The 27,077-nt window shown below is 50.1% G+C and overlaps 2 protein-coding genes across 3 annotated transcripts in view; one reads left to right on the plus strand and one right to left on the minus strand.

Moving 5' to 3' along the window:
• Window positions 1–20,648, plus strand: part of LOC123791548 (kinesin-like protein KIF28) — a 67,120-nt gene extending 46,472 nt beyond the window's left edge. Inside the window, exons 12-23 of the mRNA XM_045796427.2 lie at window positions 1,010–1,064; window positions 2,434–2,557; window positions 3,672–3,816; window positions 9,252–9,370; window positions 9,886–9,993; window positions 13,236–13,510; window positions 14,712–14,846; window positions 15,535–15,701; window positions 15,938–16,044; window positions 16,295–16,442; window positions 16,737–16,927; window positions 20,478–20,648. Of these exons, the coding sequence (XP_045652383.2) occupies window positions 1,010–1,064; window positions 2,434–2,557; window positions 3,672–3,816; window positions 9,252–9,370; window positions 9,886–9,993; window positions 13,236–13,510; window positions 14,712–14,846; window positions 15,535–15,701; window positions 15,938–16,044; window positions 16,295–16,442; window positions 16,737–16,927; window positions 20,478–20,630 (1,727 nt within the window). The 3' untranslated portion in view covers window positions 20,631–20,648. The remainder of the gene's footprint in view (window positions 1–1,009; window positions 1,065–2,433; window positions 2,558–3,671; window positions 3,817–9,251; window positions 9,371–9,885; window positions 9,994–13,235; window positions 13,511–14,711; window positions 14,847–15,534; window positions 15,702–15,937; window positions 16,045–16,294; window positions 16,443–16,736; window positions 16,928–20,477) is intronic.
• A 2,125-nt stretch (window positions 20,649–22,773) lies between these two features.
• SCCPDH (saccharopine dehydrogenase (putative)) overlaps window positions 22,774–27,077 on the minus strand; it is a 36,269-nt gene continuing 31,965 nt past the window's right edge. For both annotated transcript variants that reach the window (XM_045796443.2, XM_045796436.2), the window contains 3 exons: window positions 26,356–26,467; window positions 24,627–24,708; window positions 22,774–23,407 (listed from right to left, as the gene is read on the minus strand). In XM_045796443.2, coding sequence (XP_045652399.2) covers window positions 23,302–23,407; window positions 24,627–24,708; window positions 26,356–26,467 — 300 coding nt within the window. In that variant the 3' untranslated portion in view covers window positions 22,774–23,301. The remainder of the gene's footprint in view (window positions 23,408–24,626; window positions 24,709–26,355; window positions 26,468–27,077) is intronic.

Raw genomic sequence — 27,077 nt, forward strand, 5'->3', positions numbered from 1 at the left:
GTACTCACCCCTCCTGACTCACTCTGCACCTGCCCCTGCTTCTTGCTTCACGAGCATGTGTCTGTTTCTTTGGAATCTCTCTTTTTGTGGTAAATATATGTAACACAGAGTTCACCGTGCTGAGTATTTTTAAGTATACAGTTCAGGGTCATTAGTGCCTTCACAGGGCTGGGCAACCATCACCCCGATCCATTTACAGAACCTTCCCTCTTCCCAAACTGAACCTCTGTCCCCATTCACCGACTCCCCGCGCCCCTTCCCCAGCCCCTGCCAGTATCAGATTATAACTGGGCTGCACTTATGACTATTCTAGGGACCCCGGCTATTCTAGGCACCATATCATTGGAATCATACAATATCTGTCCTTTTGTGACCAGCATGTTTCACTCAGCATAATGTCGTCGACGTTCATTTCTGTTATAGCAGGTGTCAGATCGCCTTCCTTCCTTTTTAAGGCTGAATAATATTCCATTATATGTGTATGCCACATTTTTTTTTTTTAAATCTATTCAGACTTTGGAAAATGGCCTCGGTATTGTAGTAACATTTGGCTTTCCGCACCCTGGCCTTATGCGCAGCCCAGGACAAGAGAGGGTTCATGCGGATGGAAGTGGGGGCAGCCCCCCAGGAGGTCCGGCGCGAGGCTCTGGGCCCTGCCCGGGGCTCAGCGACAGGACAGAAACAGCTTCACAGACCAGGACCTTCCCCGCGGCCAGCCTTCAGCACATCTCCCAAGGCCCAGACTCAACAGTTTCTTCCTCCAGGATTCCCACCAATAAGGTGGAAATTGAAAAAAGTTAGGAATCCCACCAAAAAAGGGCAGAAGATGAAATAATTATCCCTTAGGCAGGGTGGTGTCCAAGGACTTATGACTGAAAATCCTAGCGGCAAAAATCCCCTCACACGATCCTCTTGGAGATGAAATAGCACCGCCCAAGCATGAGACACGTTCCCTGGTCAAGGTCAAATCCTGACAAACTGAAGACCAATTATCCTAATTCTTTTCAAGGTTCATGTGACGCTGGTCGCGCCGCTTCAAATGCCATCCTTCTTCAAGGTTTGGGGTAAGTCTACACGAACCATCTTTGTCCAGCAGGCGAGAGCTGTGACCCGTTAGCCCATGGGAGAGTCTCAATGTCTGTCTGGTTGTCGCCAGGCCAGGCCACAAAGCCTGCTGGACAACCGCGAACAAGAAAGTACCAGATTTCTCACCGAAACCCCTCCGCTGTGCTCACCTTGTCTCCTAGGCTCCAATGTGGGGAGAAAGGGGAAGGCCAGTATGAGAATTCTGCACAAGGGGACATAAGTAGACGAGGCCAGAGAGTGAGAAGAGAGCCCGCCACAAGTGGCCCACGTCTTTCGTGGTCTTAACCACCAAAGCAACAACATTCTCACATCTCTGTGCTCAGAGCCTTCCCTCACCAACTGGACTAAGAGGAAGCCCAACCTTTGAGGTGATCTCCTCTACAAAGGGAGGCCCCTCAGAAGCCTATGGCGGTCCCCATGAACTCGCAGCTGTCCCGTACCCCTGTGGCCTGCCCACAGATTTCCAGCTCACAGAGGCCTGACTGACCCCTCCCCCTGACATACCTCAGCCCTCCTGAGCCAAAGCACAGGGAGAGGAGAGGAGGGGGCCTGTGCTGACCCTGCCCCACCGGCCCCTAGGTCCCCTTCTCCTGACTCGTCCTGGAGACCCCCCTCCTCGCCCTTTCCAGACCATTCCCTGTGGGGACCCTACACAGGTGTATAAATGGCTGAACTCCAGATGAGCTGAGCTTAAAACCTTTCCCACAGCATCCCTGGGCCCCAAGCAAAGTAAGTGATATGGATGGACATGTGTCTTAACACCTAGAACATTCCATGACAGCCAAGGAGTCTAGGAACATTCTAGAACAGTTAAGAAGCTGAGTCATTCAGGGCACACAGATAATGTCTAGGGGGCAGGCAATCTGAACCTCTGACATCGATCCCCAAATCTTTAGCATATAAAGTCTGGATTTGTATAATAAGACCCAGAAATGGATCTCAGCTTCTCTGTGGTATGCACATTTATTATCAATGATTATTAGCTGCCTGCCCCAGCATCCCTTTGGAAACATCTTTGCTTTCTTTTCATGTCCCCCCCACCCCACCCAATCCTGCTGGCCTGTGAGTTCTTGAGGACTCTAGCCATGACCCTGCCTATCCGGGCTCCTTGTGGCTCTTGGCCCTTGGCCCGTGTTGGTTCTGTTGGTCAAAGAATTGCTTTGTTGTCCTTCTGCACCTGCTTCTCTGCCTCCAGCCCCAGGAGCCACGGCACGCAGCAGCCCCAGACTGCTTCCTGGCACCGGGGGGTCGCTAGAGGTCTTACTGAAGCAGGAAAGAGGGCAAATCACCAGAACTGTTAGCTAAAGTCATTATTGTGGCTTCTTAGACAAACTCCTGTTTTTTTAGAATTTCAGATAAGCACGCTTCCTTCACCAATCTGGATGGGAAAGTGACGGTCACGCCACACGGCAAATGCAAAGTTGTCGTTAATGGGGTGCCCATCATGAGCAAGACGAAGCTGCAGCACCTGGTAACCTTTCCTGCCTGGTCCCAGAATTCCCTAAGTCCTACCCGAGAGCTGGGGCGGGGGGGGGGGGTCCTCGACAGGTGCCCCTGGCTCTGCGCTGTGGCCAGGGATAGGCACCAACCACCCAGTGTCCTTCTGCTATGGTGTCACGAGGGACGCGGCCACAGCCTGGAGTTGGGAGATCTGATATTAGCTTGCTGTGTGTTCTTGGGCAAGTCACTTCACTTCTCTGGACTTCATTTATAAAACAGAGAGGAGTGAACTAGAAGTTCACCAAGACCCTTTCCAGCTCTAATGTTTTATGGTATCTTAGACTTCTTAAAAAACCTGCCACGTGGAGGGAGGGACAGCAGCACCTTGGAGACACCGGGCTCCCCATTTCCTCCCGACACCCTGGCCTGAGTCCCCGGCACCACAGGGGCCCTCTGCAGCCTCCCTGCGGCCCAATCCCCTCTTCAACCCATCCCCACACCGTAGCCACAGAGAGTCCTCTAGACAAGCTATTGGATTAGACCCTGCGCTGCTGGAAATCCTCAGTGCCCACCCTTCTAGGACACCTGGGTGAGCCACCCCATCTCTCCGCCTCCTCCAGCCTCACTGCTCTGCACAAAGGTCACACTGACCTTCTCTTGATTGTTCAGAACATTCCAGGCTCTGTTTGGCAGCAGCCTCCTCGGCCGTAGTGAAACTTACCACCCCTGACGTCTTAGCTTCAATGGTGCACCTCAGGAGAGGACCGCTGTGATCCCTGGTGCAGACTAGCCCCCTTGCCCTTCTGCAGAAGCATCCCCTTTTATTCCAGCGTCTCTCTCAGGCTATTATACTGTTTGCCCATAAAGTCCTAGAGGGGAGGGCCCGGGTCTGTTTGGTCCCCACTGGGATCCCTGAGGCGGAGCTTGGTGTGGGATACAGAAGAAGTAAATGAAAGTATGCACACAAGAGCAAGATACCAACCTCTTCCTCCCCGTTCATGGGTCTCTTCCCTGTCTGGGGAAATCGTGAAGGGCTTATGAGTTAACAGCCAGACTGCGCGTGGGGCCTTGGCCTCCCCTGGGGCCAGGCTGATCCCATACCTCTGGTCTCCATCCTTCCCCTGAGCCACGTGTCTCCTCCCCAGGACCGCATTATCTTGGGATCCAACAGCGCCTACCTCTACGTTGGGTTTCCTTCAGAGCGAGGAAGTGAAGATTTGAACAGGCTGGACTATGACTTTTTCCAGCTGGAGAGAGCGGCTGCGGAGGGAGTGAGTGTGGACAAGCTCGGTGAGCAGCCCCGGGTCCCGCCTTCCCAGCATTTTCGACACGCTGATCTGAGAGCAACAGCTGTGTGCTCTCCTGCCTTCCTTAAGAAAACAAGCTTTTACTGTTTCAAAATGCAATGTTTGGAAAGTTAAAATAGGATTTCCATATAAAAGTAGAACGAAGGCATGTCAAGGATTTAATTCATTCAACTGTTTCTTTAACCAACGGAGAAGAGAAGAGAGTGCTATATCCAGCTGACCCTTGAAAAACATAGGTTTGAACTGCACAGGTCCACTTACACAAGGATTTTTTTTTTTTTTTTTAAGAAATACAGCATAGCTCTGTAAAGCTATTTTCTCTTCCTTAGGATCTTCTCTCTAGCGTGCTTTATTCTAAGAACACAGTATATAATACATAGAACAGACTAAATATGGTTCATCAGCTGCTTATTGGTGAGTCTTCCGGCCAACAATAGGCTATTAGTAGGTATGTTTTGGGGGAATCAAAAGTTAAGTGGATTTTTGACTCTAAGGTGGGTCGGGGCCCCAGTCAATAGTTTAGTGAGTAGACACCAGGACATCTGCTAGGGGATCAGAATCCCTACACAAGGCTCTGCAAGGACATTTAAAGGGCACTCATCCCTTTTGCCTCATTTCCACGTTCTGAGGGTTTTTCTCAACAACTTCCCCTGCACCCCACAGCCGCCATGGGGCTCTCAGACACAACTTCTGCTGTGTCGTGGCCTGTCACTTGTCCTCAGGGCCTGGACACACTCTGCCCTCCTTTCCCGGAGGCTCTTGCCACGGCAGGGAAGCATTGTGTGGGCAATTCTCAATTTTGAAGCAATTTCTTGAGACATACAGAAAAGTTTCAAGAATCATGCATAGGACTCTCATATACACTTGAGTTCCTGTGTCCATGTTTACTACACTTGCTTTATTATATATCTGCATACGTGTGTGTATATATGTAAATATATGTATATATAATCTTTAAATACATATACATATTTTTTCCTAATCATTTGAGAGTAAGTTGCAGTATGGACTTGATGCATATTTAACTAATTGTTCGTGTCAATAGTGTTCTTTATCACAACAAATTCAAGTCCAAACCCAAGTAAGGACCACATTCAGTTGTCACGTCTCTCTGGTCTCCTTACACCCGGTCAAACACCAGATCTCTGTCTTTCATGACCTTGATATTTTTAAAGAGTAGAAGGCCAGCTGTTTTATATAATGGCCCTTAATTTGTCTTTTTGGTGGCTGCCTGGTTTCTCCACTGTGACATTATGAGTTCTATCTTTTAATAAATATTTCGGGAGGAGAGGCTTTGATATGTAGACACCCTACACCTCGTCATACTTTTATCCACCAGTTTTGTCATCCTTTGGTCATTCTTGCTTGGATTATGATGATGACTTTTTTCAAATGGTGAATCTCTAGCTCTATCCTTTCTTCTACATTTATTTGAAAAATGTCCACTGCAAGGAAGAAATAGTCTATTTGTTTATTCACTTATTCATGTCAATACGAACTCACAGAATCCAGTTTTACACAGTCGGCTTTAACCTCTTGCTTTCAGGGTTTGATGTGTGAACTGTCCTAGATACGGCCCAGAGCAGTCCTTTCAAGCTGACTTCTGTGTCTTTCTGCTATGTCCCCCTCGTTCTTTGAACACTAGCTTCCTTTCTGGCAGAAGGACACGTTCTAGGTGCATCTGCGGACTCTCAGTCCCAGCGCTGGAGTCGGGCACTCCTCCAAACATCCTGATTCCTTTCGGTCGAGAACGGCATCTCTAAATCCAGATCTGGGGCTAGGTGTGCAGGCCGCTGTACTGATAAATGGACACATCTCTGGGGTCAGATGCACAGCTCCCACGCACATACGGATAGCTTTGTCTGCATCCACAAAACCATAGTTCCTAGTGATAACCTCCAATTCTAGTTCAATGCCCCAGTGGTTAGTCTAGTTTTTCCTTGGCGGGGAAAACTTTTAATATAATATCTATATCCCATTTTTCTCTATCTGTCCTCTGGATTCCATCCCCCGGAGCAGAGGGAGACGGAGAAGCAGACTCCCTGCTGAGCAGGGAGCCCGACATGGGACTTGATCCCAGGATCCTGGGATCATGACCTGAACCGAAGCAGACACTTCGCCAACTGAGCCACCCAGGCGCAGCCCTACCCCAGCACCTTCTTAAGCATTTGTCCCTGCAGAGTGCCCTCCACTGCACCATCAAATGGTCTCTATGGGTCGTTCCCATCACACAAACACGGTCCACTATCTTCCATCATAAAAATAAGCAAAGCCCTACCTTGACCCACATTCCCCTTTGGCTACTGCCATATTGCTTTTTGTTTCCTTTGAGAGAAAACTAATAAGCTATTCCCACTTTCTCATCTCCCAGGCACGCCCTGGCCTCCTCCGGGCTGGCCTCTGTCCCGACCATTCCTCGACACAGTGTACTCTGTGTTCTAGATCAGTAGGCACCCGTCCACACCCATCTCACTGAGGTCTTGGCCATATTTTACACCACTGAGTACTCTCTCCCATGTGGAATATTTTCCTCTTGGAACAATACGCTCTCTTGGTTTCCTTCCAAGCTGGTTCTCCCACACCCACGCATTGAGCCATGTTGAGCTTGGACCTTGGGGCTCTTCTCCAGATGGGTGCTCCCCCAGGTCCTCATCTGACCTCAGCGGTGCTCGGCGCCATCTTACGCAAACGAGCCTCAGCAACTCTGTTTCCTGCTACCTACTCGCTCTCTACTTGGTATCTTCATCCAGCTGCCTTCTCGATAGCTCTGCCTGCGTGTCCCACAGACGTCTCAATCACTCACTGCACCCTGTTTTCATAGCGAGGTTTTACCACTCGGTGAACTGCTCAAGCCCCAAACCTAAGCCTCCTCCCTTCTCTCACTTCACAAGCCGCTTCACCTTCCCTTCATCTGCTTGCGCCGCCTTTTCTGTGCAAGCCACTGATACTCTTGGGCTGAAAAATATCCGACTTCTCAGTGTAAGAATAAAATCCGCACTCCTTACCATGGCCTTGAAGGCCCTATATGATCCATCACGGCCTCGTCTCACACCACTCTCTCCTTACCTCACTTTGCAACTTACTGCTCTCCTTGCTGCTCCTGGAGCATGCACCAAACCCTGTTCTGCCTCAGGGCCTTTGCACTTCCTGCTTGTTCTTCTTTGCCTCTTCGACTCATTCTCAGCTTTCAATTCTCAGCTCAAATCTTACCTCATCAGATAGATCTTCCCCTTTCTTGGTCTCATCTAGTTACTCTTATGTAACTATTTCTTTCCAAACGTTGATCACATTTAAAATTTTACTTATTGCTTTACTGGACTATTATCTATTTATCCACGTGAGAATATCAGCTCTAACCGGCATTTTTCTTTTGTTCATCCATTCACTTACCTCTTCCTTACTTTAGTAAGTGTTAGCTGAGCTCCTACTATGTGCTAGATTCAGTTCTACGCCCTGGGGACCCTGCTAATCTCCAGAGGGCCCTCGGGGAGTATCTGTTGCATGAAGGATGAAGGACACGACCCAAATCAGTCCCCACACAGAAGCTTAGTCATGCACGTGTGGGTGGCCAAGGGCCCAGATGCGGGCACCTCCCTGCTCTTTTCTGTTTGGGAACACTGCCACCCCAGAAGCATCATGCCCCAGGCATCAGGTCCCTCCCCAGGGGAGGGCAGACTGGGATGTGAGCTCCCCACTCACCTCCTAGCCCCACCCAGTGGCCTTCTGGTCTACAGCCCAATAGCTAGAGAGACCCAGTGCGAGCCTGGACGGATGGCTGCAGAGACCATGATGGACAGAGTCCAGACCCTGGCCTAGAGAAAATCCAGCCCTGGGTTTCTGAGTCTGAGATGTTTCTTCTGCTCTCAACCTGCCTTCCACCCCACCCCCCTCTCCCCAGCAACAAGCTGGGATTCCTCCAAGTCAAGAGCATTCAGAGCTCTGATACTGTCCTTCCTTAGCTCAGGGAGGCTGTAAAACACCTTCCCGCTCTCTCCCACAACCAGGCCCGGGGGGTGGGCGAGCTGGCACTGTACGGAGAGCTTCACACTGTGCTGGGCGCCCGGGTAGAGGAGAGGCTCAGACATGCCAGGGCCGACCCTTTCCTGGAGCACACAAGCTTGCCTGCACTTGCCCGCAAACCAGGGGTGGAGGGCACTGGGATACACCCACGTGAGTGCAAAACAGTCTCGCCCTTTTCCCTCCACCAGCGTTTTTTCCTCTGAATTTTAGCAAAATAAATGGATGTGAAATTCACCTCCTTACTCCCTTCCCACTGCAGTCCCTGACCCAAACAAACAAGGCTCTGCTGTACCAAGCCCCCATACCCCATTTACGTGCGCGCACCTGCTCCCCCAGCCCAGGGCTAGCGGCGCAACAGGGTGTAGCAAGCCCTAGACTGGGCATCTATGGAGACTGTGGGTCCCCAACAAGTCCGCCAGGGGACAGTTCTGGGGAGCCAGACCTCAGGGCCGCAGGGCTTGGTGCGAACCCACGGGCAGGAAATCCCTAAAGAGTTGAGAGGCCCTGACACAAGGCAGCCCAAGCCGGGTATGTCAGGGGGACTGGCTGTCCCACCATCTCCATGACCCCCGGCTACAAGCCGCCCAAGGAAGAGAACGAAGAACAGGTTACTGCTGTGCCAGCTACAGCTTCAAGAGGAATCCCCAGACCTCCATCTAGACAACCATGTTTTACGCTCCCCACCCTCCTGCTGGGACATTGTACAGTCACTTTGGTCAAGGACCCTGAGACCACGAATGGGAGCCAGAGGCAGGAAGCTTCCCGTCGTGACACTGCCGAGATTCATGGGTTGAGATGAATAGCTATTTTTTTTTTTAAGATTTTATTTATTTATTCGACAGAGATAGAGACAGCCAGCGAGAGAGGGAACACAAGCAGGGGGAGTGGGAGAGGAAGAAGCAGGCTCATAGTGGAAGAGCCTGATGTGGGGCTCGATCCCACAACGCCGGGATCACGCCCTGAGCTGAAGGCAGACGTTTAACCGCTGTGCCACCCAGGCGCCCCGAGATGAATAGCTATTTAAGAGAAAGCCAGGTGGTGGTTTTTCTCCGCACTTTGTTTGCTTTTTAGATTTCATTTATTTGAGAGAGAGAGCGCACGCAGGCATGAGTGGGGAGAGGGGCAGAGGGAGAGGGAGGAACAGACTCCCCGCTGAGCAGGGAGCCTGATGCGGGACTCAATCTCAGGACCGGGGGACCATGACCTGAGCAGAAGGCAGACGTCTAACCAACTGAGCCACCCAGGCGCCCCTGGTTTTTTGGAGTTTTTTTAAAATTACAAGCTTGCAATTTTTAAATGCAGACATTTGATGAACAATCGAACGAACCAATGAGTAAGCATGTGAATTCCCTCACGGCTGACAAGTGTCCAGAACTGTGGCCAGCGCTGTCTTCCTAGGGGCCATGGGCCGCGGGGACGGGAGCGCAGACCCCAGTGTGCTGGCCGTGTTCCAGGACTACGTCAAACTGATGCCACTGGTGGCGGAAGCGAATCAAATGGGCGAAGAGCTGGAGAAGGTAAGAGCTAGAAGGTGGTACAGCGTCAGGTCCAGGAAGGGCCCCGGAGAACAGGATCCATGGCCCGTCACGCCACTACCCCAGCTGGCTTCGTGGTATGGTCGGGGACACGGGGGCCTGGAGAGGTCAGGACCTGGGACCTCACCGTGAGCCAGTGACAGAACCCACATCAACACCCAGAACTCACCAGTCCCACCATTCCTTCCACGTCTGGCCACCGAGGCCGCCATGGACCCCAGAACCCCAGACCAATGCTTGTCTGCCAAACCAGCCCATCCCAGATTGCCCTCCAGAGGGGTTTCTCTGGGTCCAGCACCCCGAAGTCTTCTATGCCACAGAGCGGACCTGAGCGGGGGCTGCCCCCCCCCCACCCCAGTGACACAGGATCCCAATCCTCAGGAAACTTGCAAGAGACTTACACACTTGGGGAGTGTCAGAGAACGGGAAAGACAGGGCAGGGATGGTGCGGGCTGATAAATGCGGGGTGACTTAGGGCAAAGTGTTTCTCTTACCAGGGACTCAGAATGGAATTGAAGGTGAAGAATTTAGCATCTTCAGACTCCAGGGGCTACGATCTACAGAAAGAGGTCATGGTGAAGGTGACCCACCAAAGGACCCACGAGGTGAGGACACTTGCAGGGATGGGGTTTCTGAGGTGCTCTCCCAGGGACAGAGGTCAGTTCGACCCCTACGGCCTGTGGAGACCCAGTGAAGGGGCACTATGTGTTCCGAGTGTGAGCTGGGACTCGGGACAGAAGACCCCTCCTCTGTGTTTCCCTCCTGGGCCTCTCTCCCACACGGCACCAAGTCCTGGGATCGTCCCAACCACCAGCACTGAGTGCTTTCTATTTTTTTTCAATTTTTATTTATTTATTTGAGAGGGAAAGCGTGAGAGAGAGAGAGAGAACAAGCAGGGGGAGTGACAGGCAGAGGGAGACAGAGAAGCAGACTCCTTGCTGAGCAGGGAGCCCAACATGGGGCTCAATCCCAGGACCTTAGGATCATGACCTGAGCCGAAGGCAGACGCTTCAACGACTGAGCCACCCAGGCGCCCTATTTTTAACATGACTTGAAGGCTTGAGTACCAGAAGGGAGCCTGAGAGTTTATCCGACTGATGGTTGGTGTCTGTGTGCGATTGAGACAGAGACGTGCCTGTCTGGAGCAATGAGAAAATCTGCATCCTGTTTAGATTCCAGAAAAGGTCAGGGTTGATCCATTCCCATGTTTGCCTTTGCTCACTGGCAGGACAGTCCCCTTCAGGTACCCAAGACCCCTTGCCTTTCCCTCTGCCCAACAGAAAAGACTGGGGTGCTCTTTTGTGTCCCTTACATATTTTTGCCTTTGGAGCAACCCCCGGACCTCTGGCCCCAGCCCGACGTGCGCTCCTTAGCCCGAGATGAGCCCCAAATTCTCCAGGGACCTCTGGGTGTGCTGCTGTCTCCCAAATCCACAGAGTTGGGGACTGTCCATCATTGGACGATCTGCTCTACCAAGCAACGAGCTGACCGTTCTCTGGGTTTCTCACTTCTGCTAACTCCCCCAAAGTTGTTGAGATCTTAAAATTGTGAAATGCAACAGGCACAGGGAAAAAAGCTATCAATGGATACGTCCACACTCACTGTCAGCTCAGGGGCCTGAGCGAGTGTTTCCTGCCAGGTGCTGGGGTCACAAGGTCACAGCCTGAGTTGAAGGGGTCCCCAGGCTGATAGGGCCCCAGGAGCACACCTGAGCCAGGCCAGTCTGGAGTCCGACCTTCCGAGACAGGTTCCTGTTCCTGTCTCTTCCTCCGACCAGCGCCACGGGGCCCTCCTCTGTATCTCCTGGGGTGAGGAGAGAGGGGAGATGGGTCCCTGTTCCCTCACGTCACTGTAGCAAAATCCCCCACTGCCTGGGAGGCTCGAGCAACAAACCTTTATTTCTCAGAGCTCTGGAAACCCAAGCTTATGGCGCAGGCAGATTTGCTATCTGGTGAGGGCCACCTTCTCGCTGGGTCCTTGTGTGGCGTCAGGGGCCTGGGAGGGTGCTGGGGTCCCCTTCGTAAGGGCGCTAACTCCATTCATGAGGGCTGCACCCTCACGAGCCGGTCACCTCCCACAGGCTCCGCTTCCCCATTGCCTCACGTCAGGGGTGCAGTTTCAACATATGGATTTGGAGAGACCTAACATTCAGTTCAGAGCAGCAGGCTTGACGCTGGCTCACTGCACACCCCAGTGTGCTCTTGGGGGTCTCGGTGTGAGACTCCCACCCTGGACTTCTGCGAGGCCTTTGGAGCTGAAGCCTCGGTGTGTGTGTGATTGTGCTTTTGTTTTTGTGTTTTCTGGAAGGTGCCACGAGGACAGAGAAGCTTTGGTCATCCGATGTTCCACAGGCCTCTCTGGGGCCAGGCACACCCCCCAAGTTGGGCTTGGCAGTTCCCTGCTGTCTTGCAGACCTTGTTCTAAGGACATCTTTAATTTTTAAAAGCTGTATTTCATGTGATTCTGTGTTTCGTTGTTAGTGCTTATTATGGTTTAAGGTGATTTGAAAATACTTCATTCATCTTCTTCTATTTTTAGCAGAAGTTACCCTGAATCCCACAGGCTGCCCTGGTCAGAAATAGAAGGCAAGGTGGTGTTTTTACATCTTATGCTTAAGCGTGTCCTGGGGGAGAGCATCGGCTGGCTTCTGTAGAAACCCGATGGGCCCCCTTGTAAGGACTGATGATCTGGGTTCCCATGATCTTAGTTCTTTAGCCTAAATGCCTTGAAAAAGCCCACACTTGCTGGAACTTGCACTGTGCTCTGTCCCCAAGGTGCTTGTGGCGGCCACATTCGCAGGGACGCTTGGAGGACAGGGCTGTGCCCCGGTGTGCTCGAGGTAGACAAGAAAAGAAAGAAGTCTCTTCAGTGTCTGGAGGGTGTTCTTTTATTTTTTGAAGACATGTAACACTCAGAGAGAGAATGATGGATCTATTTCTTGTGTTGTTTTCAAGTTGTTCGGAGAAGGAGTTGCTCGGTTTACCTGGTCACCACTTCTGATATGACATTTATGGTCCAGAATGTTCCATCTCACTTGCAGGCCCCCACCCTCTGCAGCTCATGCTTCTGTCCTCGCTCTCGGCAGCCATGTCCTTCACTCAGGGAGGGGACAGACAGTGGCAGGCTCTCACGGGGGTGTGAGCTCACGTGATTATCACATTACAGTTCTGTGGCCTGGAGGCCCAGCCCAGGCTCCCTGCGTGAAAAGCAAGGAGCAGACAGAGCTATTTTGCTTTCTGGAGGCTCGAGGGGCAATCAGTTTCTTCACTTCTTCAATCTTCTAGAGGCCCCCCTTTTCCCAGGCTCATGGCCATCATGCTCCATTTCCCAAGTCAGCCATGTGGCATCTCCCTGACCCGGCTTCGCCCACCATCTCTCCAGTCGTGTCTTCTGCCGCCTCCTTCCACATTTAAGGTCCGTGTGATTACATGGGGCTCACGTGGATAACGCAAGTGTGTCTCCCTAGTTTAAGGTCAGCCGATAAGCAAACTTGATTCCACCTGCAACTACCTCGCTTTGCCACATGAGATAACATATGCACAGGTTCTAGAAACTGGGACTGGATATCTCCGAGGGCCATTCTTCCATGTACCATGAGCCTCAAACCTCCATTTCTCTTGTTGTATAAACCCCTCATCATCTCCTCTGAGGTGTTAAGCTCCAGCAGCGCAAGGAAGAGTGCTGAAGTGATGGGTCAGGAATGAATGTGGACGAAGTCTGATGAGAGGGTGCTGTGGTCCTGGTACCCCAAGCCCAGTCTATGTGAGGGAGCATGCTGGGAAAAACCAGGGGAACGACCCCCCAGCAGGTGAAGTCAGACACCGGTGACCCCCCTTTGTGTTTCCAGGTGTGGATCTGGTCAAAAGCCAAGTTTATCAATAGGAAATTCCTAATGGAGGAACTTTACCAGCGCTTTCTAGAGGGGGAAGACGTCCGTGTGGCTCAGGAAGATGACCCTTTCTGGGATCCCGTCGAGGTGGTCCACCTGGGCTCAGCTCACGTCTGGCTCCAGCCCCTTGCCTACTGCATGAAGCTCGAGGAGCAGGTGGAGTTCCTCAACTGCGACGGGCTGGAGGAGGCCATGCTGCACATCCACGTGGCGCCCTGCTCGCCGGCAGGACAGTGCGTGTCTCCTTGGTCTGCCAGTAGGAAGCTCTTCGCGTGCCTGAGTTCTCCTGCAGGAGGTGGTCAGCTTTCTGCCAAGAGGAGCTCATTCAGTCAGGATTTGGCCTCATCAAATTGGGTTTTTGCCATGGCGGCCAAATCGGCTGACCTGGAATGTTCCAGAGCCTGGTGAGGCTGCCCTAGAGCTGGAAACAGAAAGCTGGTTTTCCAGCTCATCCCTTCTCCAGCCTGGGTATAGGGTCTGGTCATTGTTTTGGTTTCTTTTCTCAAGGTAGAGACTGAGGTGCCTTTGTTCCCCAACCTGGCCTCATTCTGGGTGGTTATCCGGCCTTCTATGGGGATGGGCTTTGCTTTAACTCTGCTGTGTGCCCTCTCCACCTCCTTCCGGGGAGCCTCCTCTGTTTCTCTCTTCAGGCCGTAGGCACTTCGGGCAGTTTTCACAAAAGCCCAAGTCTCTTAGCAAGCCTAAGCAAAGAGGTGGGTGGGCAGGCAGGGCCTCTGGTCTGGAGGCTCAGTCCCCTTGGGTACCCACAGCAGCCTTTTTGTCTTTCTGAAGAGGCAACAGGCTCAGGAAGGGGGCAAGAGGCCTGCAAGGTCTTGTGACCCAGGGACCAAGCTGACCATCGACTGTCTTTGTTGGGACTCTCTGAAACTTTCCTGTCGCTGGGCCACCTTGGGCTTCTGGGCTGCCGGGTGGTTGATCTCTTGTGGCAAGTTAATAAGGCAGCATTCTAGTTTCTAGACTTTGGTCTTTGGAGCTTGATGGAAGGTTGATGTGAGAGACGGCCCCTGTCGGAAAGCAGTCCAAATTGGTTTGCAACTTTGTGGGCCTGGGGTTGACTCTGGACTGTGAAAAGTTCATCAAGAAAAATGGCACTTTGAGAGGCTGCGTCTGGGTGGCCAGCAGGCTCTCCCTGGGTAGCAGCCTCTCTCTCCCACTGGGAGCCTAACTAGGTCTCCAGTGCTCGCTCATTTATTGCATGAAGTGGTTATATCGCTGTCTCCTCCTCGAGAAGCTTGTGAGCTCCTTGAATGTCTCTTGAATGAGCGAATTCCACAGCTGGTCACATCCCCTGTCTTTTCTTCAGAGAAGCTGGCCATCTCTTGAGAAGTCTCAATAATCCCCTTTGACAACACAATCCTAACTTGTTCGGGCCCCAGCTAACCTGTGGTCCATGTTCTCCTCCTGTGTTTGCAGAGCATGCGGTGAGGACGATGTGGTTATTGACCCTTCGGAGCTGCTGGGCAAGAGGATGGATTTCCAGATTGGCCTCGTGCAATGCCTCGGCATCAAGTGGCTCAAGGAAGGCGCAGAGCGGGGCATTCAGATGGGGTACCAGCCTGCCCCACGGAGCTGTGGGCACACACCACCCCCCTGTGGGCCCTGGTGGGAGGGAGGCTTTCCTCAAGTTTCAAAAATCAGTGTATGGTGAAATTCTCTGAAGTCTCCGCTTGCTCAACCCCAACACGAGTATTTCCCCATCTGTTTAACGGAAGCCCCACCTTCTTCTCGGTTGCTGGACTCGAAGTCGTGTGTGCTGAGCTTAGACGGGTGACCGAAGCAGCAGTCAGAAATTTTAATGATCTGATAGGATATCCAGTAAAGCTGTATTATCTACATGGAACAGTTTTGAGTTGGGAACGAAAGGACTGTATCGCAATATGGCAGAAGCACCAGACAGGCTTAATTAGGCTAAAAAGATTTTAAGCGATAAAGGGAAACTTTGAAGGACAGAAGCCAAACCACCACCTCACATGGAAAATTAACTCTTAGATTTTTGAAGCAGAAAGTATGTATCGAAGTGTTTCTCCATTTCCTTTTTGTTAGACATAATGTGTCCATGCAGTGACGCGTCTCACAGGAAGCATCCGGGGCGCTGGGGGCGGCAGGCACGAGAAGCGACCACTCACCGTCTCGCACCCACTGACCAATGCAGGCCGTCGCTCTGGGGCTCAGCTATCCTTTGCCTTAGAAATGCGTCCCTTCTGGTTTTAAATTGTGTTTTCTGTTCTTTGCTCAGGTACAGAATTTATGATCTTTCAAGCACTTTCTACACCAAGCCTGTATGGAAAATTGTGAATCCCCAAATAGAAGAAACTGTCCAATTTACAGCCTTAAATGCATCTCAGGAGTTTCTGAATTATTTACAAACAAATGCCCTCGTTGTCGATTTATGGGGTCTTCAAGGTACCCTGTCTACTTCCTCTGTGGCATGAGGCATCCTCCCATCGGCTATCACGTCAGTGTATCTAGGGCTGCCGAGGGAGGGAGGAGGAGGGAGGGGGTCAGGGTCTTAACAGCCAAGAGCCATCTTCTCCAGGGTCCCTGGGTCCCAGTGATTACATGGTTTAAATCTCTTCATGAGACACGGGGGCAGACGGCGAGAGGTTTCTGGCCTTGATGGTGTCTCCCCCACATTGCAGAAGGCTGCGCCCAACTGAGCTGCTCTCAGCCGGACCTCATGGTCACAAGTGAAGGCCACATCATGGTGGACGCCCAGAAAATCTCCATAGTGATGGACACAGGCCAGGTGTGCACATTTATGTAGCCTTCAAATAGACGTGGCAGATGACGAAGACATCCCAGCTGACAGCTGCTCAGGGATCATGTGTTCCCTTCACTTACCAAGTGTTGTCTTGATTTACTCCTGTGTTCGAGGGCCTTAAACTCTGCTCAGCAATCCCCCACCCCCATCTAGTTGTCCCTGGTAGTAAACATTGCCCGTCCCAAAGGGTACACAAAAAATCCAGCAAAAGGCTAAACGGACATGTTTTTTGTAGACCACCTCAAATCAGATATCAGAACTTTACGGAAAGTTGCTCAAGTTAGAACAGGAGACGGAAGTGCTCAGAAACGTGAACAGAGCCTTGAGAGAGGAAAATGTGCTGCTCAGACACTCACTCCAGAGAGCTGGTTCCGCTCAACAAGGTGAGAGGCGACCCCAGTCTTGGTTGTTGACTTTCTGAACTTCTACACCTGAGAGGTGTATTTATATTTCTAAGAAATTTACTTTTTGATGAATTGGCCTTGATCTTGTTTCATAAAAAAAAAAAAGTAAAGAAAAGAAAATACAGAATTTTCCCCCCTTCTGCCGGGTAAGATTTCTTAGGAGATTTCTCAGTCAGTGCCTGATAAATGCTGCCATGGAATGCCACCAAAATACATACATAGACACGTGGAGGAACAGAGGGTTCAGTAACTTCCCTTTTCTCGCTACCTCAGCACAGAAGCTTTCGGATGCCCTGAAGGTCACTCAGCCACTAACACGGCTGCCCGCAGCCAGGGAGCTTCCTCAAACGTCGGCCCAGCGAGCTGGCTCAGAGAGAGAGTTGGCCAGAGCTCTGAAGGCCTTCTACCAAAGCATGAACGCGGCAAGAGGACAGTTCCTCACACTGAGACATTATAAACCTCCCGTAAGTAACCAGAATCCCGGGAGCAAAAGGAATCTTTCTCCATTCGATTCAGGCATTTGAGGGAATTGCATTGCTTGAGCTTGGGGAGGGGTGTGTGCGTTTAAGCAAAAAAAGCAGGGGTGGGGGCCTGGGGTGGGGGCCTGAACGGTGTGTCCGCTGCCCTCTTGGGAAGCCACCTTTGCTCTTGCTTTTTTATTCCAGTAGGACATCTGGCTGCTTCCAGGTACGGACATCTGTTGACTTTGTGATTGACAGAGTAGCCCCGAAATGCAAATTGGGTTGTTATAAACCAAATAAGATACTTTAGGAGAAAAATCATGATTACATCAATAGATTCAGAAAAAGCATGTGGTAAAATTCAGCGTCTTACCATGATAAAAACTCTCAGCATATTAGAAATAAAACGTGCGTTCCTTAATTTGGTCAAGGCCATCTTACACACAGAGCAAGCATGAGGCTGAGTGGCAAATCACTGAGTGCTCTCCCTTTCACATCAGGAGGAAACCGAGATGCCAGCAAACTTTACGTCTGTTTGCCACCGGACTTGAGGCTCTAGCCAGTGTCGCAAAGCAAGAAATACAAGGTAGAAAGATTGAGAAGGGGGAAAACGTCATAGGAATTATAGCATATATTTATGCAATATTCACTTAGCGCTTTACACTTACTAACTCAATTCTACAACAACCCGATGCAGTAGGAACGAGGATTAGCCTTATTTTACAGTTCATGGGTCTAAGGCACAGAGGGGTTAAGTCACTTGTGGGAAGATACACACCTAATTAAGTAGCGGGCCCAACCTCCAAACCCAGCACGAAGCACTCCACGGTCTCTATTCCTTCCTACTACCCCAGGCTGCCTCTGGTTTTATTCCCAGATGACATGTTTATGTAAATTAAAAATCCAGAAGAATCCAGAAACTAATAGAATTGCAAAGGTGCTACAAAGAAAACCAATATTTAAAAATTAACTGCATTTGAATAGAACAGTCTCGAACAGAACTGCCTTGTATAAAAGATTCCACTTATAATATTGGCAAATATATAAAGGACTCAGGCCTACAGCTAATATAACACTATGTTATAAAAAGCCCATAAAGCTATGGACTTCTGTGGAGAGCATTTTAAAACCCGCTCGAGAGATGTTAAGGACGATCTAAAGGAAGGATGAAACGTGCCATGTCTGCGTGGCGTGGAGATCTGCTCTTGTCATCTGTCACGTCTCCCTGAGACCCCGTGTATTCCCAATCACATGTAATGGCGTCTGACAGGATGATTCCATAATTTAGATGGAATCGCAACAGCAGAGAATGGCCAAGACAAGACCAAGACCCAAAAACGGCGTAGGAAGACTGGCCCCACTTGCCACCAAGGTCTGTTTTAATGCTACCAGGACAGACAGTAACGTATCGGCCCAGAAACAGATAAGGTATCCAAAGGAAAAGGATGGAAGGCCCAGAAATAGAGTCACTCAGGACCAGAGACTTGACAGACGACCCATGAGGGGCCGCAGTGGACATGGCGGGGAGTTTTCAACAAACGGTGCTGGAATTCAGAATACATACAAGCAAAGACGAAACTGGAGTCTTTCCTAAGACAATACCCAGAAATCACTTTCAGGCGACAACTAAGGACCCAGCCACAGACGGTAAGAGCCTGGACGTGACCGTGAGCTCACAGGCGACACGACAGGAAAGCCGCTGGCTGCCGGACAAACGCCGAAGGACGCATCTAACATTAAAATGGTCAACTCTGGTCCAGATACCCCAAAAAGCCAAAAGAAGTTCAGAAGGGTTATTTGCAACACATTTAACATACAGGGAACTAATATCCAAAGTAGGGAACTACACAAATCAAAAAGAGAAATAGCCCAGCAGGGAAAAAAAAAAGTGGTTGAAAAACCTAAACAGGAACTTCACAAAAGACACCAAAAAAGCCAGTAAATATACGAAAAAGTGCTTAACATCGTTAGAAGTTTGGGAAACACTACCTGGAACCATAATGAAACAGTATCATAAACCCGGTCCTACTGCAAAATGTAAAAGTCTCAAAGCCCCGAATTGTGGCAACGGTCTGGGAGGAATGGAAATCGGAACAACCACTTAACACGTTTTTTTGCCGTTTACCCTATCAAAGTTGAAGCTGCACGTACCCCAGAAGCCTGCCACTGCCCTCCAGGGGCTGTCCTGCAGAAGATTCAGCCCCAGGGCCCCAAAACAGAGGTTCTCAAAGTGTGGTCCCCGGCCAGCAGCTCCAGAGTCATCAGGGGTCTTAGAAAGACAGACCCAGGGCCCCGGCCGGCCCTCCTAAACCAGACCCCTGCTGCGCGGCCCCGGGAGTCTGTGCTTTAACCAGCCCTCCAGGTGCCTCTGCCTTAAACTGAAGTTTGAGAACCATCTCTCGAGGCATTCAATGTACGGGGTGAATGCATTTCTTCCTACGTGTCCAGAATGGTTCTCGTTACACACCAGTCTCGAGAGAATTGAGAAAACAGTCATGCAGCTAATTTCCTGTGCTGTGGTTCAGTGAAGAACCGGCTGGAAAACTCTGCAGAAACCCACGCTGACGCGCACTGGCTGTTCTTACCCCCCACCCACCAAGTAGCCCCAAACTGGAAATGTCCCACTGCACACCCAGCGAAGACAGGTGAAGGGCCGCACCCTCCATACCGTGGAACAGCGTACTGCTGTGAGAACAGACTCTAGCCACGGGCCACACGGCGAGTCTCAGCGCGGACCGTGCTGACCTGCAAGTCACCAAATTTACCATCCGGTAGGATTCCGTAAATGAAGAAACAGGCAAAATAGATTGTTTAGGGCTGCATTCCGGGTGGCGGGTCAATGATTACGTGAGTCAGGCTAGCACTTGTCTGCGGGGTAGGGGTGCGACCGGGAAGGGGGAGAGAGGCCGAGCTCTTTCTGGAGCAGGTGTATTCACTCTAACACATTACAGGGACTTGTTTATCTCACAATAAAAAAGAAAAGCCGGTTGGGGAAAGACACTCGACACGAAGCTAAAAATAAGCCACGGCCTGTTTGTATTATTTCTTCTCAAAGAATAGCATTCAGACTGTCAACACCCACCTTTGAGAGAGAGACCCTGGGGAAGGTGGCCGAGGTGCCCGAGCAGCCGTTTCATGGGGATCCAGGAAGCGGAAACCGAAGGCCCCGCCGGGCCGGCTGGGGGCCTGTCCCATCTCAGCACCATCACCCTCCAGCCCACCCGCACCCCTGCAACCTCTTCTCGGGCACCTGCTTCCCTGGGGCTGGGGTTGCGGCAGCCCACCCCCCACCCACCCACGGGAGAACCCCCAGCCCACACGGTCCTTGGCAGACCTCAGAACCTCTCCGGTACTGGAGGACTGTAGATCATCCCGACCTGAGACACTTGCACGTCTCCCTGTTAGCAGCACCTTCCCGGGCCCAGTGCGCCCCGGGGTGACTCACCACCTCCGCCAGCAGCTCTCGGACGCAGCACCCCACTCTCACCCGCACGCATTTCCGCTCTAACCTCGGGAGGCCACTGTCCTTCTTTCCCCTTTGCTTTATTTTCAGGAAGACGATGCAATGCTCCGGCCGTTTGTACACCAACAGTCACAGAGGTTAAAGGACTTCGGGGAGCTGCTGGAAGCCAGCCTGTGGCGACTGAAGAGCGACGTGGGCCGTGTGGTGCAGGAGAAGAGGGCGCGCTTGCTGCCTCCGGAGTAGTGCGGGCCGGCCCGCCGAGCGCACCTGAGCCCCGGCTTGATGAACTCGGCTCTCAGCTGAGCTGTGCGCTCGCCCTCCCCTCCCCGCTCCTCCTCCTGCTTCTGTCTTCAGTTTGATTTCGAATCACATACACATGAATCCACAGGCGGGGGAAGGTGACTGGCGGGAGATACGGGAGGGGAATGGCTGGCACTCTGGGTGCTGGGACTGGACTGTCCGGGTCTACATCCTGCTTCCGCGGTCCCTTCCTGACTGCAGTTTGTGGCAAGCACCCTCCCCTCGCTAAGCCTCTGGTACCTTATCATAGGGAAATGGTAGCAGTACTAACTGGTTAAGGATGGTTAAGGAACATAAAGGAATATTAGGGGCGCCTGGGTGGCTCAGTCGGGAAGCGCCTGCCTTCCACTCGGGCCAGGATCCCAGGTTCCTGTGATCAAGTCCCGCAGCGTGCTCTCTGCTTCTCCCTCTGCCCCTCCCCCTGCTTGTGCTCTCTCAAATAAAATCTTTAAAAGTATATAAAGCAATACAAAGCACTTAGAACAGTGCACACCACACTGAAGCAATTGAGAAGCATCACTATCTTTACAGTAAAGGGTTTAAAGTTCAAATAAAGCTGTTTTGATCCATTTCTTGGGGTCAGACCTAGAGACAAATGGCAGTTTCAAGCCCATTTTGTACCTTGCTCAGGACAGATGTGATATTCTGCTCACTCTGCCTCCGTGAGTTTATCTGCAAACCGGCTCTGCACGCTGAGCAGAGCAGCAGTGGGGCCGATGGGATGGGGCCGGTGGGGCCAAGCGGTGCAGGGGGCTGATTTACATAAGAAACCGGGGAAGAAGAAACAGAGGCGACAAGCCCAGTCCTTGCTCCCTGAAGTGTGATGTTAGGGAGATCAGACAGGAGGACACTGAAACTCAGCTGGCAGGACAGGCTAGCAAGGGCTTCCAAGAGGAGTCTCCCTAGGAAGGCAGGGAAGCTGGCTGGTGATCTCTGCTTCATGGCAGGACCCAGGGGCTTATCTGGGAGGCTTGGGTTTTCCCTGCAGCTCAGGTTTGGGACTAGTGTACACACACCAACTAAAAAATGACCTGAAAGCTTGCAGTCCGAGTGTGGAGCTTGGTGTGCGGACGGCGGCAGCGACCCGGGTCTGCGGAGCTCCCTGGAGTCCCGGACAGCCTGTCGGTGAGGCAGACCAGCCGTGAGGCCCCGGGGAGCAGGACAGGCTTCTACCCCTGGGCCTGAGCCTCAAAGTTCTCTAACAGTTTGCAGAAATAATTGCAGAAGGAAATGTACCTTGTGCGAAGGAGCAGCTAGAGGAGTCGTGGGGGTTAGCATGAAGACCTGGATGACACACGCTTGTGCACAGGTTGTCCACACGGCAGTGTCCGCCTTCGAGCTGGCCACGGCACACGCCGCCAAGCTGCGAAAAGCACGGACGCAGCATGCAGCCTCACCCAGGGGCTCCCAAGTGCACATCGAAACCACTGATTCCTCAGCTCCGACCTGCAGACCTCCTGCCAGGGGGCCCCCCAGCAGCCCACTGTTAGGATTCTGCAGAGTGGCTAGTCCTGAGATCTGTTGCTCCCGTACACCTTCCTGATTTTAGAGAGGATAAGAACTTTTCTAAGGGCCCACCAACGAGGGCCCAGCTGAGACTAGTTCCCAACCAGGCAGGGCAGACAATGGACGAGACCCCTACCACCACCACCACCACGAACCTCCCTCTTCAAGTTAGACCCCGCAGTACAGGCAGCACAGAAGGGTCCCTCCACACGAATAAGTTTCTTATGTCATGCTTCTCACTGAAGAGTAGAAATTTCATAAAGGCAGTGGCTCTCCTCTTTATGTAGCGAATGGCACAGAAGACTATGTGTTTATTATAAGCTTACTACAAAAGGAAAAGTCCTTTGCCTATTTTAGGGCTTCAGTGGAAAACCTAGTTAAAATACCAAAAAAAAAAAAAAAAAAAAAAGATTAGAGAAAATTTCTGGTCAGGCAGTGAAAATCAATAGAAACTTGTCAGCTCAATCTTTAAAACCAATCGCAGGTACAGAACCGGAGAAAAGAAATGACAGGTCCAATGACTAGCAGTCCCCAGGTCAGACCCCAACTCAAATACGCAGGTCCAAACACAAAACCACTGTTCAAGTGACAACCCTTTATTATTCAACTTACGTAATAGTCTAAAAATCAGTTAGTGTCAATGGGTGAAAAACTAGGCTAAAATAGCAAAAAATGCAGTTTCACTTGGCAAAGGCCCAAACAGTATGTCGAGAAACTTAGCAGAAGGTGAGACCCCGCTCCAGGAGCGTGGCAGTTACCGCCTCCCGCGGCCACCAGCCTGAGCGCCTCATCCGGGGCCTGTCAGCAGCACCGAGGGAGACCCCCCCACCCCACCCTCTGATCTGCCAGCTCATGTTTAAACATTGACCGTGAATTCTTCAATGAAAAAGTCAAATATTAGTTCTCTCTCACAAGCAATTAAATCACAAAATCAGCTAAGATTTGAAATTTAGGGTAAGCTAGTACAATTTCCTGCTTTTAATGTGTATGTATTTTAGATCCGACAATCTTCTTCACATATAGTCAGGATATAGAAGAATTTCAAATTTCAAATTAAAAAAAGCCGTTAATTCATGCATTTTATGACTTCAGGTCATTCTTCAACTGTTTAGACTTCAGAGCTGCTAATGACACTAAATTCAATGCCGTGTTGGTGGAGTCTGTCAATCAACTTTGTTCTGGAGAAGGCTGCTCCAGGGGTGAAGACCCCGCCCCTGTAAGATGAGAACAAGGTCAAACTGTGTGCAAGGCAAGCTCTAGCCCTCTCCTCCGGGGCTGTGATTCGCTGGACTAGCCGTCGAGCCATGCAGATCAGAGAACTCATGAAAACCCTCATTCCATCATGGGCTAGTTTGGGTTCCATTCTTAAGATCAGCCAAATGAGCAAAGGAGCTACAGGCCAGGAAGAAACCAGCACCCAGCAGACCCATCTAGAAGGGCTCAGCTCCCAGCGCGACTGTCTCCATGTACTGCCCGGTGTTCGAGGGGGACACTGAGGGTCATCAACCTCAGGGACTGCTGCTGTCAGTAAAGGCAGTCCTCAGATTCAGGACAATAAAAAAGGCCCTGAGTGAAACAAATTTAGGCAGTAAATTATTACGAAAGCGTAAGTAAGACTTAAACTGGATGAAAAAGAAGTTTCTTTAAATCTAATGACTAACGTATAAAATGCTAAATATTTTCAAAGGGTATACAGTTGAACAACATGGGTTTGAACTGCATGGCTCCACTTATATGTGATTCTTTTACAGTACTATAAATGTATTTTCTCTTAGGATTTTCCTAGCAGTTTTTCCCCTAGCTTACTTTATTGTGAGAATATGGTACATAATATATATGTCAACAGTAAGCAATTAAATTTTGGGGGGAGTTAAATGTTACACGTGGGGTTTGACTACACGGGGGGTCAGCTGTAGAATTATTTGGAAAAATTTAATGAGGCTTCACTTTATACCATTTTTATGTTACTTAATACTGTTTCAGGTCATGTCTACATCTATTTGTTTCCAAGCCCGCAGGCCCAGGACTCATCTGGAAGCTAGCAACTTCTACGTAACAGCTAAATGCCCCAGTAACAGAGTCCACCTGACAAGCCTCTCGCCAAGGTGCCGGGCATCAGCACACACTCGGTATCGGGACTTCCCACTGCCGGCTGGGTGTCCTCAGCGCCGACGAGGGGCTCCTGGTAACACTAGGTAACAACAGGGGCCTTTTCTGAGCGGCTGACTCCGGCCATGCGCTATTTTTACAAGGAACGAAAGTCAGCCTACCTAAGTCTCCTCCTCACAATTTTAATTTACCTCTATCTTTGGATCAAAGGTACTACTGTAAATGCTTATGTGCAGACCCAATGTCTGAAAACTGAATCAAAATAAGCTAAAATAGAACACAGATGAAAACGACATCTTTGAATTAGAAGAAAACCAGACTCACGTCTTAGGAAGATCAGAGATATCCTTTAGAAGGGTCATGGCCGCCTGGACCATGGCTATGGGGGTAGCCACATAGCCAGCCTCTGCAGAAGAAAGGCGATCAAGGAGAACTATTAATGAAGTGTGCATTCGACAACACCCACAAATCAAATGGTCGATTTGCTATCTCACTCTACGTATATAGAATTTTCTCAATAAATACTCTGTTCATTTAAAACTAATAATATTCATATAGTACTTACTACGTTAGGATCTGTTAGTAGGTGCTTTAATTTTATTAACCTCACTTAATTCTCCTAGCAATGACATGAAGTTAGTCCTATTTTTTAAACCCCATTTTACAGAGGAGGACACTGAGGCACAGACTCAAAGTCAGGCAGCGGCTTAGCCGGGAGCACCCGGGAGCTGCCGTGGGTCCGTGGCTCGTGCCCAGCTGAAGCCAAGGATCCTCGTTCCTTGTTTCTCTATTAACACACCAGGCTTCATGTAAAAAAAAAAAAAAAAAAGATTCAATTTCTTTAAGAAAAACAACTGAGTAACTTTAAAAGAAGCCTAACTTTAAGAAGAGGTAGCTTTAAAAGAAGTTTATAAGCACGTAGAACTTCAGTGTTTACGATTCTGTCAAATAATAAAAATATGGTGAAGTTATCTTAAAAAGCCTGGTGGGAGGGGCACCTGGGTGGCTCAGATGGTGAAGCCTTTGCCTGTGGCTCTTTATCTCCAGGTCCTAAGATCGAGCCCCCAAAATCCGGCTCCCAGCTCAGCGGGGAGTCTGCTTCTCCCTCTGTCTCTGCCCCTCCCCCGCTTCTGCTCTGTCTCGCTCTCAAATGAATAAATAAAATCTTACCAAAAAAACCCAATAAACCCTGGTGGGAATTTGAAAAGAAGGCAAGATACAAGGAGGTCTTTGGCTTGACTGAAACTGTAAAATGATGCCCTCTGATCTATCAGTAGTGATGGTAATTAAACTGATAATTATACTAGAATTCACAAGAACGATTGACTGTCTCTGTAGAATTCTGTAAAATTTACACCAAAAGTTCTTGAAAAAAAGTTCACTTTTTTGGGTGACAGATCCTTTCAACCACCCATCAAAAGCTTTTACCTTCTCCAGAAAAATGCACATGGGCACATACATTTTACAAACAATGTCCGCGTGTTCACAGACCCCAAAGAAACCTTGGCCCACAGCTATGATTTATGCTATAACTTCACTGCTTTAAAGTGACCCTTGAGTATGAGAAAATAAATATCAGGGGCGCCTGGGTAGTGCAGTCGTTAAGCGTCTGCCTTCGGCTCAGGGCGTGATCCCGGCGTTATGGGATCGAGCCCCACATCAGGCTCCTCCGCTGGAAGCCTGCTTCTTCCTCTCCCACTCCCCCTGCTTGTGTTCCCTCTCTCGCTGGCTGTCTCTGTCAAATAAATAAATAAAATCTTAAAAAAAAAAAAAAGAAAGAAATATCAACCAGCCCCTTTTCTTATTAATATTAAAATATGCCACTCAGAATTACTAAATCATCCTAAAAAACAAAACCAGGGGGAGGGATATGCTGAGAAAATTAGATTATAACAATTTCAATCCTTCCTTTCACAGAATAATTTATATTATTCAATAATTTGTGCAAATTTATTTCTAAAACAATGAAGCTTTAAGAAAAAAATCCTCGTAATACTGCTTTATACCTTAAGGCAATGTAAAACTCCCCAGCATTAAGTCATATGTGAAATACCTGGTCCTTTCACCTGAGTACAAATTGTCATATTTGGTTTGTTCTTCTCGGGACTAACGCCTTGACTGTACCCTTGACCAAAGAACGTCATTGTAAACGATGAGGCATCAACCTGAGAAGGAAGTACGGAAAAGGTGTACTGCATGAACATGTCATTTCCCCCCTGAACGCGGCGAAAGCTACTACTCTACTTCATACGAGACATTCTCAGTAGATGAAAACATCGATTTTCTGCCAGAACACCCTATCACCCTTTAAGCGTAGGGCAAAAATCCATCCTTGGACGATGCGCGTTTGGACGCCTGGTGTGGTGCTGGGGGAGGGAGGTGGCGAGGACGAGGGACGCAGTAAGGACGGGTCTTCGCCTGGGGACTCCACACAGCACCTTGAAGACAGCAGTTTCAGAGGAAAAGCTGGAGGGACTTTTTATTTAGGGATGGTGGTGGCGGTAGAACCGGGTATCTGGCTTCGGATCTCTGAGGAGACAAGACCAAACTAGCCAACAAGTAGTGGACACAGGCCAGACAGACTTGCTCCACTTGGAGATGTAAACACCTGAACCAAAACACTAACTTTCAGAAGACTTATCCAAGCATCTGTCACAATCACTAAACCAATTTTTATTACGGAGACATCACTAAGATACGGTTCCTGTCTTCTCTGGAGCCGAGTTTAGCGGGGGGTACACAGATATGTGTACGCGTACATATACACACATACGG

The sequence above is a fragment of the Ursus americanus genome, chromosome 2 (assembly GCF_024610735.1).
Source record: "Ursus americanus isolate L20-20 chromosome 2, mUrsAme1.1.p, whole genome shotgun sequence".
Classification (NCBI taxonomy): domain Eukaryota; kingdom Metazoa; phylum Chordata; class Mammalia; order Carnivora; family Ursidae; genus Ursus; species Ursus americanus.